Below are 16,023 nucleotides of genomic sequence, written 5' to 3' on the forward strand. Positions count from 1 at the left end.
TCAAATTAGATAGTTTGCTACTTTTATTATTTTGTTTTATGGTTATAGTTGTCATTTTCACTAACACAAATGGTTAGTTTCGACATTATTTTATTTTTAATAAAAAAAAATCAAATTAGATAGTTTTTAGCCCGATAAAATTAAAATTCGATAAGCCTGCACGGCTGCACCCGATTAACCCACAATCCGTTAGGGCTAGACCCAAAAACCCAATGAAATTTCTATCATTATTTTATTTTACTCCTAATTCAACACTTCATTGACTAATTTTATGATATAGGTAACTAAAAAAATAACTTTCAGCTTTATATTAAATGTACAATTATATATTGAATTTTTATTAATATAGTAATTGATAAATAAATTAAACTCACTAAGAGAGTATTTAAATTTCTTAAACATACATTAAAATTTTACGAAATATCTCAAATATTAGTATTTAATAATATTTATAATTGAGTTTAAGCATACATCTCAAATTTGTCATAATTAAATATTTTATACTTTACAAATATAACTAATTTTCATCATGATTTATTGGATGATCGCATCTTATTCTTATCGGTAGTAACCCGATTAACCCGCTAGGCTAGCCCGAAATCCGAACTTTTTAGGATTACGGTTGAATGTTTATAACCCGAAAAAAATCACAACCCGATTAGCCTGCACCCGATTGACCCACAACACGAGTAGGGTTGACCTAAAACCCGATAGGTCTACCCAATTGACATCCCTAATTTACATGAATATATTTTCAGTTCAAAGGTATAATTTAGGGTAAATAGCCATTTAAATCATCAAATTTGGTCAAAATCTGGTCCATCCCACAAAGTTTAAAATCCGCTAATTAAATCACAAAGTTTCAATTTTTCTAGTATCCCATAGGTCGAATTTTAGGTGGAATATTTTCATCTCTACATTGAAATCCATCTTGAAATCTCAATCCAACTTTAAGATCAAGCTCCTTGTGATTACACTTTGGATTATACACACATCTTTTCGTGATTTAAGTCTCAATCCATCTTGAAATCAATCCACCCCAACAAAGATTCCACCTAAAATTCGACTCATGGGATAAATTAGAAAGATTGAAACTTCGTGATTTAATTAGCAGATTTCAAACTTTGAGAAATAGACCAAATTTTGACCAAACTTGATAATTTAAATGTTATTTATCCTATACTTTAATGGCAGAAAAATGAGTATAACTAATAAAGAAGACTGAGACTTAATTTTTCATGCTTGAGTGCGTTTAAGTCACTAATTAGTTTAGGAATAAATTAATATTTGTTCTTCTATCTTTAAAAATGTTTTAAGAATCAAATAGTACTTAATATACTCCTTTCGTTCCACAAGAAAAGTCATATTTGGTGTGGACACAAGTTTTAAAAAATGTATAAAGAATAGTGTGTTGGAAAAAGAGTGGAATATGAGATCCATTTTTTATATTGATTTTTATAATAGAATGCGAGTGAAGTGAATTAGTGGAACGTGAGACCTACTTACCATTTATGGTAAAAGTAACATGTGACTTTTATTGTGGAACGTACTGAAATGGCAAAATGTGACTCTTATTGTGGGACGAGAGGAGTATTGTATTAATCAATTTATTTATTAATTTTTTGTCCATAATTATCCATCTCATATATCATATTCGGTCTTTCTGCTAATACATATTCATTTATCATTTACTAAATTTTAAAATAGACAGCACATTCCACTTTTAATTTATTATAAAATTAATATTTCATATAAAATGACACACGTTTCATTAACCTTTTTCTTAATATTTTTTGATTTTTAAAATGAGTCAAAGTAGGATAAATAAGCTCAAATGGATGAAGTAACATATTTATATTAAATTAATATCTTAACAACTCAATTTGTGGGCTCTTATGATATCAAGATATCACTATCTGTGTTCTTTGGATTCTCAAATCGAAAATCCTGGACACACCATTATAGACCATTAGTACTATTAGAAAAGGCTAGTCGCTACCAAAGATTCAAGAGCATCACATGTTTTGCCATATTTGTTATTAATTTTCAGCACCGGCTCATTCTAATTTCTAGTTCCGTCCGTGGGTATAATTTATATAGGACTTTAATAACAACATCTAAAGTAATAAAACTAAATAGAGGGGAAAGAATTCAAATGTTCATAGGCCTTAGTAAAGATTGCAAGCGGTTGGGCCCTGAAGTCTAGGCCCTAGGCCCAACCCAATTTGAATGGAAACTCGTTACACGAAAGGTAGTCTCGCGCCAGCCCGAATTCGTTACTTTTATGAAAACTCAAGAATTTTTCTTCCTTTTGGTTCCATCGTCAGATGATGATGATCTTCATCCTGTTTAATCTACTTCTCCTGATTTTGGCTCTGACCTCTCCCGTCGGAGGAGAATCGCCGACGTGCTTGGCGGTGTACCGCGAAGGCGGCGCGACGGCGGTTTTCCAATCCCCAAAATGCCCTCGCTGGAACCTCTCGAATTTCAAATCCCAGTCCAATCGGCGATTAGAGTCGCGCTCAATGACGTGTCAGTCGGCTACACTCCAAGGCCGCCGGAAATCACAGGAGGATCGCACTCTTTGCGCTGTCGACCTTCGCATCCCTTTTCCAGGTACCTTTGTGCTGAAAATTATGTCTCTGGGAATTTCGGTGGTTGAATACTCCGTTATTTTGTTATTATCAAGGTCCGAAGGGGGTTAAGGAAGTTAATGTTGGGATAATGGCGGTTTTTGATGGACATAATGGTTCGGAAGCTAGTGAAATGGCATCTGAGTTGCTGTTGGAGTATTTTGTGCTGCATACTTACTTTCTTCTGGATACTACTTACGCTTTCTTGTCGAGGAATTTGATGAAAAGGCTGCCGGATAAAATGGAAGATGCTGCCGGTTTCCAGAAGATTCAATACGAGGATATTGATGGCCGAACTCTGAATATCGGGAGGTCTCTCTTTTCTTGTTATTAATAATGTGCGCGTTTGTCTTGAACTAAATTTTGATGACTTTTTACCATATGTATACATCTATTTGTTTGGACTCTTTATATGTAAGATTCATAAGTTCAAATATGATGAGTGTATGCTATGTTTTCTTCATTTACATTGTGTTTTTCTCCTGTCCTTTCAGTTCATAGGGATGAAGGTGACATTAGTAAACGGAACTCGTTTTTCAGGTTCAAGGTGACTTTGTCAACTATTTTAGATGGATCTTTACCCTTTGACTTATTGAGGGAAGCATTGCTAAGAGCAATTCATGACATTGATGCAAAGTTTACTATGGTGAGTTTTATTTAGGTAACTGAAGATTTAAGGTACTGGTCACCTGCCATTTTCTTATGTGGGTATCTGGTCAATGAAGGATGCAGCAAGATACAACCTGAGTTCCGGCACTACAGCAGCAGTTGTACTCCTAGCAGAAGCTCAAATTCTAGTTGCTAATTTAGGTGACTCGAAGGCATTTTTATGCTCTGAAGTATATCAGTCTCCACCTGAGAATAAAGGTTTGACCATACTTGCCGTTTAAATAGAATCAATTTACTGTTTTATGCTGCCCTATGTATTAGCAGAAGACTACTAATTCACTTGGACCATGTAATATGCTAAATAAAATCAAACTTCTTACAACAGTTTCTTAAAAAATTGTATCTATGTATCTTCAATTGAGGAGAACTCCTGTTTCTAACTTCCAATTGGTGCTGCCAACTGTAGCAACTGTATTTAGGATCATCAAGCAGAGAAGGGCTGAGGGTGTTTCTTTATCTGTAAATGAACGCAATCACTTAAAACGAATGGCGTCTAATGGATGGACAGTGTTAATTGCTAAGGAGCTTACAAATGATCACCATCCTGACAATGAGGTAGAAAAATCCCGGGTTGAATCTGCTGGGGGCAATATTTCAAAATGGGCTGGTGTAGCTCGAGTCAATGGCCAATTGGCTGTAACCAGAGCAATCGGGGACATTCATTTTAAAAAGTAAGACTATTTCTTTTGTGAGGATTTATTTTGATACATGCCCTTCAAATTGATAACTGACCTTGAACCAAGGGACTTAGTCTTTACAGATATTCACTTACACTTTAAAAAAAATGACTGGAAACTGACCAGTTCATTCTTTTTATCATGCTAACAGCTTTGGCGTAATCTCAGTGCCTGAGGTGACAGATTGGAAACCTTTGTCTGGCAATGAAAGTTATATTATTGCTGCATCGGATGGTGTCTTTGAAAAGCTTAGCCCCCAAGACATTTGTGATATACTATGGGAACCCCTTGCTGGCTTCACTATCCGGGAGAAACTCAATTCTACGTGTTCAACCTCATTGGCTGATTGCATAGTTAATGCTGCTTTTGAACAAGGAAGTATGGATAATTTGGCAGCTCTAGTGATTAACATGAGAGAAGCTGGTTCCATTGCGACTTTTGGGGGCAAGATTTACAGGGAACCTGATTACTTGGGAGTAGTAGATGAACGGAAGATATATGTGAACTCAGGTGATCTCTTTTCTCGAAGTAGTTTACATTTTCTCATTGTTTAGGATAATTTTTATACACTTACAAACATGATAAATATCTGATCCAAGATTAGGTTTAAACATGGCATGGCTAAATTTCTATGACATCTTGCATCTTCTTATTTCTTGTATAAATTCACTTTTTGCGGAGTAATAATTCACAGCAACATATTAACCATTATTTCGGTCTCCCCTTATTATGAAATATATGTTTAAAAGGTCACAACTCAGTGCCAGGTATTCTCGAGGAAATAGTTGAAAAGCTTTCTGAAATTTTTTTAGATAATAAAATGCTTCTTATCATCATTTTATTCTTACAGGGGATTGAAAAAGTATGATTTAACTTTGTAATTATTAGTTGATTTGCCACTATTATTGTTGACAAAACTTGGATAACTTGGGCCCGTAGCAGATCTGAATTGATGAATTAATAAAGGCTTCATACTCCCTCCGTCCCATAAAAATATGTGCACTTTCAATTTTCGTCCGTCCCATAAAAATATGGGCATTTCCATTATATAGAAAGTTAACCCCAACCCATTACCCATACACATCAATTTATTTACAACATATACCACTATGGGCCAATATTATAACTCATTAAACCCTAATAATAATGTGGGTCCCACTATCCACTAACACTACTTCAACCACATTTCTCTCCCTCTCTCTTACTTTACCAATTGTGCATTAATTCTCATGCCATTTCAATTGCACATATTTTTATTGGACGGAGGGAGTATGATTTTTTTGAGTATGTACAAGAGTATATATAAAGGCTCAACATATTGAGCGATAAACCTAGGAACGAATAAAACAAAATCCTACTCTAATTAAGGGAACAATATAATGAGGAGATCTGGAATATAATACCAGAATCTCCATCATTACAGTGTATGTTCACAGCTTGTGACTTAGCTCTTCAAATTTGCACATGAGCAGGGCTTTGATAAGTATATGTGCAGTTTGAGACTTAGTAGGGTAGTAGGGGTGTATACAAGTTGTATAACTGAGTCTTAAATCTTCTCGGGAATGAACTGTCGATCTATCTCAATGTGTTCTGTTTGACCATGGTGTACACGATTCTTTGCAATGCCAAATCTTGACATAAAGAACAAGTTCAATCTTTTACGGAAGCAAATAGGTCCCTGTCCATGCATGCTGCTGTTTTTAAATACAAAAATATTTCTCAATCAGTAGCCCATATTATTCAAGCAATCGGTTTTCAGCTGCCGTTGGTGTCCCAGAACCATGTCTATTTGACCTAGTTATGATGCTGTTTCAAGGTTATTCATGTTTGTCTGGTTCCCATATGTATCATTCTCACTTGAGACTTTTGAGTCTGTAATCATATTTTAATTATCTGCATCTGAAATCTGATCTGCTCCTTTATCATTTGTCTAGCTGATGCCAACACCTCAATACTCGCAGAACTGCGGCCGCTTCCAGATGTTACCAAGTTTGATAGATTACTGGTAAGTTCTAGAATAAGAAATACAAGCTTTGTCCTCTATTTCGGTTAGCAACTTGATTTTTTTATACAATTTTTTTCTTGTGTCTTTCCAAATTTCACTCCAATGCTTGCATTTAAAAGCACACAACCAACACTTTTAGTAACTATACTGAGTCCAGTCGTCCACTGTCCTACAGTTATTCTGTCCTTTTAAGCTGGTTTTATTTGGCTTTCAGACACTTTTAGTATCCTTCTTGTGTGCATAGTTTTGTCTGGATGACTGTTTTATGATACATTGCTGCACTGATCATTATCAATTATATGAGAAAATGATGCAAATACTTTTATATACCTTTACTGTTTGTTTCTTTTGTTTGTAACCTGTTGTTCATAAGCAAATTAGACTTATTCCTTCTGTTTTCAGTTATCAATCTTACTTCAAAATGATCAAAGAGAGAATTGTACTCCCTCCATCCCATTACATGTGAGACATTTCTTTTGTGCACAGGTTTTTAGGAGTGAAAAAAAAGTAGAGAGAAAAAGTAGGAGAGAGGATAAAGTAAGAGATTTATAGAGTGTTGCTTTTTTCCATAAAAGGAAATGTCTCACTTATAATGGGACGGCCTAAAAAGGAATACGCCTCACTTATAATGGGATGGAGGGAGTATTATTTTATGGTAATTTGGTTCTTACTACAGGTTGAAGGAAAACACAACAATTTTAGATGCTTTTATTTATCCGAGAATCTTGATGTAAACGATGATTACACATTTTGGATCCACAAAGATGGCCGTGAACCTGTGTCGGAGCAATTAACTGCTTTAAGTGGTGCACATCAGTTTACCTGGAGTAAGTTAAAGTTCCATTTTCATGAAAACGAATTGGCTCTGATGCTCTCATAAAGTGGTGGCATATTGTTAGTTTTTTCACGGACAATGCCACTTGATAAAATGTGTGGAAACTTGGTAAAATTTGTGCAAACTTGATATGCAGGCCGGCCTATTGATTTCTACAGTGATCAGCACACATGCATGCACTTTGGGTCATATATTGATGATGAGAAAGATCACTGCATGAGCTCTGATGGCTTTGCAAGATTCCTTGGTTTTCTGGGATCAATTCCTTTACACAATTCTGGTCAAAATGAGCATGCGACATCAGACACAAGGTGGGTGAGTTCTCTAGTGAAGTTAGTAACTTTCCTCTTAATGCTCCAAGGGTGAAAGGACATTTGGGACTTTGACTAGATGCTGATGTTGATATGAACTGAGTTAGTTAATTCTGTCATCCGCAGATGTTATTCATTTTACAGTCTAGGCTTCTCTTATTCCGTAAGCTGATGCATTAGGTGATCAAGTTAAAATTATTAGGTCGACATATTACTTTACACAATTTACATGACGACGGTTCCATGATAAAATGCTTAGTATATTGTAACTGTATGAGTTTAAGTTTTCCTTACTGGGCCCCTCATTTTTTTGGTTAATTTCCTGTTGAAAACTCATTTATAACTTTGTGAATTGGATATGGCCATGTTTTTCACGTCATAATTGTTTTTCCAGGTAAAGGTTGTTTTGTTTCTTTTAGAACCTGAATGAGCCTATTGACATAGTCTGGAAATGACCTAGATGTATGTTGAATAGAGCAGCTGTTCCAATATCCCTAAATAATAATTGTATTTAATATGTCTCATTTTGTCAATTAGCCAATAATGTTATTATGTATTTCGAATATTTTCATGCCTTCACTCTAGGTACATACTGAAGAAGAAGTTTGATCGTGGAGCATATGGTGAAGTTTGGCTTGCTTTCAATTGGAACTGTTCTCAAGTTGGTAAGAATTCCCAAAGGAAGTTTGTAGAAGAAAATGGTTTCTACAGTAACGAGAGAAGTACTGTGCATAACGAAAATGAAGATACAAATATGTTCTTTGAAGATTGCAAAAGAGGCAATTCTGATGATAACATGTTCATTTTGAAGCGTATAATGGTATGTAATCAAATCCGTTATCTTCTTTCGATGTGTTTTTACATGTTGTATCTCAATGTTTTTATAAATTCATTTTGAAGCAGATAAGGTGCACTGTGCTATTTTCTTGATTGCTATTGCCTCAATCTTTTGAATGTTAAGGTTCTAGGCAACCTTTTCAATCTCATATAGACAAACTTCTTCATAAGAATTTTTAGAAGATTTCACTCTGCCACTACGGTACACTCAAACCTATATTAAGAAATGACATTCCATAGAAAATGAACAAACAAAACATAAGGTAATACTTGCTATTGTGGAGTTGAAACCATTTATTTTCTTGAAGATGCAGTTCTAAACTAGTACATAATTACATGAGAACAACCCGAGGTAATTTTGGAAACAAAATAGTGATGAAATATGCAGGGGGAATATAGTCTTTTTGATGCTTCCTAGGAGAGTTGGTAGTTAGTGGCCATTGATGTCCGTTTTCTAAGAAAGGAGAAAAACTGAACTATATTAAAGTCATTAAGCACACATGAGAATCACATTCATTTGAAGTTATAATTCCTGATTTTTTTCTCCCCTATATGTACAAGGCTTCCAACATATCTTAATGACTAAAACTTGAGTAGGATTGTCCTTGAAGCTATTTCCACTTTTAAAATTTTGGAGATTTAATGATTGGATTTCTATTATAGATTTACTAGAATAAATTGAGGCCTCTCTTGTACTCCCTCCATCCCAATAAATATGAAACGTTTGCTTTTCGGCACAAGATTTTATGTAGTGTTGTTTTGTGAGATAAAGAAGAGAGAGTAAAGTAAGAGAGAGGGAAAAGTAGAAATAAAGTTATTTCTATTTTAAGAAACGTTTCATTTTTAATGGGACAACCCAAAAAGGAAAACGTTTCATTTCTAGTAGGACAGAGGGAGTATTAGCTTAGGGAATTGTGAATAGGCTAACAAAAAAGTAGAATTAATGTAGAAATGGGTCACCCACCCCCTTAAAGACCTTATAAAATGGCAGGGTTATCAAATATATATAGAAGAGACATGATCATTACCAAGTTGATGTGAGAAAAGCAAGAGGGATCTCAACAATAGGAATTCTATCTGGGCTTACTTTTCCAAACACTTTCGAGAGCTTATAAGCCCCTAACATAAGATGTTTTAAAGGAGCTTATAAGCTCAGCCAAACACCCCTAAGTCTTTGTTCGATGATTGCCTTCATCTTTATTTAGTCTTCATTGTAGAACTGAGTATCTATGCTGGGTGATTGTCTTAGGTGTAAGTTTTGCTAATTTGAATGACGTATCAGTTTTTTCAGTTAGTTGACACATAAAACTCAAAAGATTGAGTCAGCACTGGGTGTCAAGAAAAGTAAAATGTACTCTTATTTAGATGCCGAGATTGCAATCAATGTAAAGCAATCATTGTTGGATTTTAAAGCGTCTGAAATTCTAATTTTAAATCAACAATCTGAATAAGTATGCTATTGTAACATTTTCCGTATTCTCTTTTTATGGGGATTGTCAAAATATTTCTTAGTCACTTTGTGTTTGATTAATTTATCTAGCAAATTGCATCGGTATATATGGATAATATACCGGCAACTGGGATCTTACTTAGTCATTAGTCATCAAATGGTTGATATTACAATTTGCGGTTTCTATGTGCAGGTTGAAAGAGGAATTGGTGCTTACTTGAGTGGGTTACGAGAGAAATATTTTGGTGAAATCTTCTTAAATGCTTCCAATTCGCTACAAGGTTCATCACCACCTAGAGAACCAGATTTCTGGAAATTGTCACATTGCAGTACACATGGCTCTGGAAATGTAAATAAATCGGTTAATCGGGACACTGAGGACTCCTCAATTCCAGAAGATGTGAATTTTAGGGAAAAAAGATTGGGTGAAACAGCATATGAAGAAGGACTAAATCACATTGCTAGATATGTTGAATCTTTTGAATCACGGTCTAACGAGATATGGCTTGTATTTCATCATGAAGGTTTTTCCTTGTCAAAACTTCTGTATACTGCAGAAGATGTGGTCAGTGATGCTGACAAAGAAAGAGGCAATCATGGGAAGCGTATTCAGATATTACGTGCTTCAAAATGGTGGCACTGGTTGAAGACAACAGAAACTGGACAAGAGGAATTTCGTGATATAATATGGCAGTTGGTAGGCTACTACTATTTACTTAAGTAGTACATTAAGAAGCATGAACACCTTCTGTTAGTTTATTGTCTCTAGAGGTCTATAATGATTAAGGACCACTGACTTCATGCTCTGAAACCTCAGCGCATAAAGTGGTTTAAAACAAATTAGAAAAAGGAAAACTGGTGGTTTTTCCCTCCAACGGTGAACATATGTCGGCCGTTCATCAAGATTGATTAACAAATCTCGACCATTGAAGCATTAATCCAAATATAAAAATAAACAATTCGAAGATATTAAAAGGAAAATCGGGAACCCATCTTCTTCAAACTGAAACCAAACTCTTATCTACCGTGGTTTCGGTTACAGTACATAACCACACCCATGGTATGGTTTCACTCTCATAGTCAAACAGTTTGGTTCCGGCTTGTCTGCACCACTGAACACGTCTGCCTGTCTCATAACAAATTAGAGTCCAGATACACCTTGGACTTGGAATAGTTTACAATTTTAGACCATGATTAAATAAAACTAAAAGAAGGTGGTGTTTGATTATAAAACAGAATCTGTGATTCTCACTTCAGCCCTGTGATGCATCACTTTGTGTTTTGTTTAGTTGATGGCGCTTAAGTCCTGCCATGATCGCAACATCACTCACAGGGATATCAAACCTGGTAAGAAGGCGTATGAGGTTTGTACTTTATTTTGCCTAAATCTACACAGTTAAATCTAATCAAGGATTTGTTATCTTGCAAGAAAACATGGTAATATGCTTTGAAGACCCAGACTCGGGAAGCTGCTTGACATCAACTCCAAATAGTAGCGAGAACTACACTACTAAAATGTACTGATTATTAGTATATTTTACCTTTGTGTTTCAGTATCTTGGTTCATAAAAATTGATAACTGTACAGTCTATTTTACTGCCAAGATATGCACGACCTTTCCTTTAAGCTATCTGCTTTAGCTGGACTGTATTCTGCAGTTATTCATTCTTACAACAAATCTAGCATATAATCCAATGAATACTATTATACAGTATTCCATATTTTGTTGTTCAAATGATTTTCTCTGGTTATCCCTGTAAAACAAGCATTCTTGTTGGTAGGCAATTGTTGCAAACCTGCATTACTAAGTTCTGATGTATTGATCAAACCAAATGTGTTTAATTTCTCGGACTACTGTCTGACGCCCTTTTCTTACCAATTGCAGGCGCATTATTGACTTTGGTAGTGCTGTGAATGATTTCACAGTGAAACATTTCTATGGATCTCTTGGACCATCGAGGTAATACATTCTCCAGATGGCATGTTACTTCCATCCCTCAAGTGTATTTTCTAGATCTTATACAGAGGAATCAAAGCTAGAATAGATTAGAAAGCCACAATTCTATTTCTGAATGATTTGGTTTTGAGGTTATTTCTACCTTCTTTAACTGTCTTACAGAAGCATAATTTATAGGTTAGAACCACCATCCTCTCATTCTTACATGCTATCCGATCTTATCCGTGGATGCATCTTCTATGTTCTTATATTGCTAATTGACTGTGATTTGCTTTCAACCTACAGCAATGAACAAACGTCAGGGTATGCTCCCCCGGAAGCTTTTCTGAATGTCAGCTGGTATAAGGGGCCTTCAACTGTTACATCAAAGTATGTTGGATTTTCTTTTAATTTGTTTTTTGCGTTTCCATACTTACTTTTCTGCGAGATGAGAGGATAATTAATTGGACCGATTTAAACTGATTTCTCTTTCCTTATATCCGAATACCCTTCCTCCTCTGTTAAGGTGTGTAATAATTATCTGTGATTCTGTGCTTGAGAAACTTTTCCACGTAACTCGGAATCAAATTCTATAAGCTTGAATGCATGCATGCAATCCTGTTGTTGAATCCATTCTGCCATTAAAAAATCAAACATTCTATTGTTAGCTGGAATTTTTAATCATTTCTTAGACTCTCAGAAAATAGTTTGTTGGATGGTCCCAGCATCTCAACATTTAGCTAATCGTGTATGTGTCTCATTGTCAAGAGGAATTAGTAAACAACTATCTGTTATATTCTTCATAGTTTGGGTCTCCATTTATATGGTTATTTTCTGCTCAAGGCTCTGACTGTTGGCATTACTTTTCTCAATAGCATGGGTTGACTTGTGAGAAAACAATTCATCATTGTAATTGCATTTCATAACCACTATAATAAAATTATAGCAACACTAAGAATCTTGTTATGCATCCATTACTCTTTTATATGCAATTTGATTGATCTTTTCAGTGTTGTTCCTTGGCAGGTATGATATGTGGAGTGTTGGTGTGGTAATCATGGAGATGATCTTAGGATCACCAAATGTTTTTCAAATAAATTCTAAAACGCAAGCACTTCTTGATCAACAGCTCAAAGGTTGGAACGATAACTTGAAAGAGCTTGCGTACAAGTAAGAACAGTGTATTACTTTTAGCTTCATTACAGTCCCTTCAGATATAGATTACAATCTTGTTGTGCTTGCTTACGACTGGACTCTAGCTCAGGCACTTCTAGGTTGGTGTTGACACCACATCATCAGAAGTTTAACCTTTTATAAGTGTGAATCTCTTAACATGGAAGGTTTTTGTGCTCGTCTAAGATTTGATTGTCATCGGATGAAGCTTCCTTCAAATCACCACATCTAGAAGAAAAACCACCTGCAATTTTGTTTGCATGCTATGTAATAGCATATGTACTAATGTGACACAATAGTGTAATAAGCTAACACAACTAAACAGGATAAACTAATAAAACATAAATACATAAGAAATTTGACAAAATATAGTATTTTCATCACTGCATAAACACAACAAATTACACAAATAAATCTATTGGTGACTCATTAAACTAATTTCTATATTTCTGAAATTCAAATATCCCCCCAATTTTTTCTGACTACAAATATGTCTATGTACTTGGTTATTGATAGGTGTTTTACTTTTTTTGGCAACTGGAAACAATAAAAAATATGTTTTTCGATGCCAGGCTTAGATCATTGATGGAAATGTGCATCTTAATCCCTGGAATTTCCTCAAAGCTCCATCAGAATGGGGGTACAAATAGCCAGGTGAGCTTTTTTCTCCTTTTGAATTCTGAGTCCAGGTCCTATATGCCTTAAGTGGATGTCAAATGGCTCTTTTGTTGGGGTAAACCGTAATCATCCCACTTCATGTTTTATGTTTTGATGTCTCTAGAATGTCTTTTTTAACAGTTTCCATTCTTAGTCTTGCAATTAAGTGTTATGTGCATGATAAATTATGTCACAAGCCAAATAAATGAGATTAGTTTAACAGCTGTTGAAGGTTATTACGTGCATCCAAAGAATGACGATTTTGTGGCTTGTGTACAGAGTTCTAGTTCACCAGTTCCGTGGAAGTGTTCTGAAGAGTATTTCTCTTATCTAATACGGAGTAGAGATCCTCTTCAATTAGGGTCAGGCTTCTCTTTCCCTTTATTGGTGCATTTTAGTTGATGGATTGACCTCACTATTTAACAAATTTCCTTTTCCCTGTATCAGATTTCCAAATATATGGGCTTTGCGTTTAGTACGTGGCTTACTAGAGTGGGATCCTGTAAGTTTGCTCTTCAGTGGTTTAGTATTTAAGTCATTTCTATAAAAAGTTATCCTGGATAATTCAATGAATTCTTACTAATACATATGTTGGTTTGGTTATTCCATCAATGTAGTTACTCATGTTGACTTTTTAAATCTGAACTGTGTTGATCGTATGAATTTCTTACATATGGGATTTGAATCAGGAGAGCCGGCTGAGTGTTGATGATGCTCTGAGGCATCCTTACTTTACATCAGCTTCTTAAGGATTGGCAATCCTTATCATTGACGTCCTTATTTTTTGAGGGGGGGGGGGGGGGGGGGAAGAGAAGCAAGTACGGAGCCAGTTCTAACGAATGGGAAGCTATCCCCATTTTCCATCCAAATTTCAGGTTCTCCTGGAAGTCACTATGATCAAAAGACCCAACTTGTGGATGGAAAATGGAGGAAAATATCAAATTTGGTAATCGTATGCCCGTAAAGAGCAATGGTTCCTAGCATCTGAGCTGTGGCCTGCCAGGTGGCATCCATCTGTTGTCTTGCTGTACAGCCACCCCGAGGTGGTCATCGGGTTTAGGGTTGGTCATCGTCTGCTTATGGCCAAGCAAGTCTTAAAATCGAATGAAAGCTGCTACCAGATTGATGGAAGTGAAAAATCAGCAGGAAGCAGAAGAGTGTTGTTAGGGGGAGCTTTATTGCTTGTGTTTGTCTTGAATCCTTCAAAACATTCTACTTGTAGTCCAATATTATTATCACTCTGTTACTACAGTTTCCAATTTTCAATTCTCAAGTGCTTTCAATTTCTAGTTTTTCTTTCTCTAAATAATTACCAAACATTAAAAATTAATAGAGTTATTTATAGGAATAAAGACATCTATATATATAAAAAAAAAAAGCATAAGAGGGGCTTGTGATGCAGATGGCATCCAATTGGATAACAGAGAGATGGATTTTTTTAATATCATCATTCATCAATAAATGGCGTAGGTGGAATAATTATAATTCCACGTTGCTTGTTTTTTTGGTCTTGAATCTTGATTGTTTATGCGCCACAACCTTTGGAACTGGAAATATAAGTCATCAGTAGATTTCATAAATTTTTAATGGCAATATGATTGTTTTCTCAATAATAGCTGTATTAAGATTTTTTGAAGGAAATAATTAAGGTGAACATAATAATTTTCCATTTATTTAGGGAGAGAGAGTTAGTGGCATATTACGCACGTAACTTAGGTGAGAGAGGCACATTTTTTTAACAGTGAGTTACCCATCAATCTTATCTTAAAAAGAATATACTATATCAGTATATTGGATTGATTAGAGGTTTTTGACGGAACAAACAATATAATCATCAATTGCTAGATTCTAAACATCCCACCAACACCAAACAATATTTGAGTGTGCATCATATACTCTTTAAAATTATATCAACCATATTTTTTTAATTTATTTTTTTGAAGTGTAGGCTTGTGCGTACGTAGAGGGACTTATTTAAAAATTCACGTACTCTTATAAGTTACTAACATTAACAATTGAAGGAATATAGTTGGTACAATACTTTTGGCACCAGTGGTAGCATCCAATTAGTCATAAGCGAAGCAGTTGGAATCCAGTGTCCGAATTCAATATTTTGTAATATTTCTTTCTAATTATTTCTTGCCGTTGTTAATTACGGTTTGTTATTATACGGTAACTAGGGAGTTTAATTATAACTTTATTAATTAACAAATGATTATTGTGGTTGATAAATCCATATATAATTATGTAGTAGTGTGCAAGTTTCCGAGCTCCAATTCTTTTAAATAGACACGAGAGGCCACTAGCGGACGGTGTAATCGTGTAGTTGTAAATTTTGATATGTGAAGTCAACTTCACGAATTTGATATGTGAACAATCGAATTTGTATCTTCCTAGTTGAATTCGTAAATGAAGTTTTTGAATTTGTGATTAAATCTCAGGGAGTTCATATTTGTATCTTCCTAGTTGAATTCGTAAATGAAATTTTTTAATTTGTGATTAAATCTCAGGGAGTTGATATTTGTATCTTCCTAGTTGAATTCGTAAATGAGTTGTTCTATTACAACACATAGAATTCGTAAGTCAGATTGCTTGGTTAAATATGTTTTGATGTATTGGGCTGAAATTGCATATGTTAGTTGTTAAAATATCTCAAGTTGCTTTCTCAAATTAATAATCGACGACCAATTCCATTGCTTTAAATACTTATTGCTTCTGTGCTTGCATTGAAGTGCTTTTTGTGCTTTATTTAACACTGATTTTGAATCACATGTTTACTTGATTTAATACCTTGTATTGCTTTCCTCTTTTATATAAATTGCTTATTCTATATTATACGC

The 16,023-nt window shown here is 34.9% G+C and overlaps 1 protein-coding gene across 1 annotated transcript; it reads left to right on the forward strand.

The window, feature by feature from the left end:
• The first annotated feature begins 2,291 nt into the window (after nucleotides 1-2,291).
• On the forward strand, nucleotides 2,292-14,475 carry LOC125200884 (uncharacterized). Its single transcript, XM_048098698.2, has 20 exons — nucleotides 2,292-2,616; nucleotides 2,690-2,945; nucleotides 3,174-3,279; nucleotides 3,359-3,500; nucleotides 3,709-3,973; nucleotides 4,131-4,489; nucleotides 5,914-5,984; nucleotides 6,661-6,811; nucleotides 6,956-7,130; nucleotides 7,716-7,950; nucleotides 9,611-10,114; nucleotides 10,707-10,764; nucleotides 10,847-10,934; nucleotides 11,303-11,377; nucleotides 11,660-11,743; nucleotides 12,380-12,523; nucleotides 13,099-13,180; nucleotides 13,463-13,545; nucleotides 13,631-13,685; nucleotides 13,873-14,475. The coding sequence occupies exons 1-20, from the start codon at nucleotides 2,328-2,330 to the stop codon at nucleotides 13,930-13,932; spliced, it is 3,282 nt and encodes a 1,093-aa protein (XP_047954655.1). The 5' UTR covers nucleotides 2,292-2,327; the 3' UTR covers nucleotides 13,933-14,475.
• Nucleotides 14,476-16,023: the final 1,548 nt, after the last annotated feature.

This window comes from Salvia hispanica, chromosome 2, assembly GCF_029641045.1.
Source record: "Salvia hispanica isolate PSC_SH4W2 chromosome 2, Shi_PSC_v1, whole genome shotgun sequence".
Lineage (NCBI taxonomy): Eukaryota > Viridiplantae > Streptophyta > Magnoliopsida > Lamiales > Lamiaceae > Salvia > Salvia hispanica.

What these genes read in the sequence shown, in the direction of transcription:
- LOC125200884 (XM_048098698.2), top strand. Translation starts at nt 2,328, where the DNA reads ATGATGATGATCTTCATCCTGTTTAATCTACTTCTCCTGATTTTGGCT. An exon ending in TCACAGGGATATCAAACCTG is followed by an intron (nt 10,765 to 10,846) that starts GTAAGAAGGCGT and finishes TTATCTTGCAAG; the next exon opens with AAAACATGGTAATATGCTTT. An exon ending in GGATCTCTTGGACCATCGAG is followed by an intron (nt 11,378 to 11,659) that starts GTAATACATTCT and finishes TTCAACCTACAG; the next exon opens with CAATGAACAAACGTCAGGGT.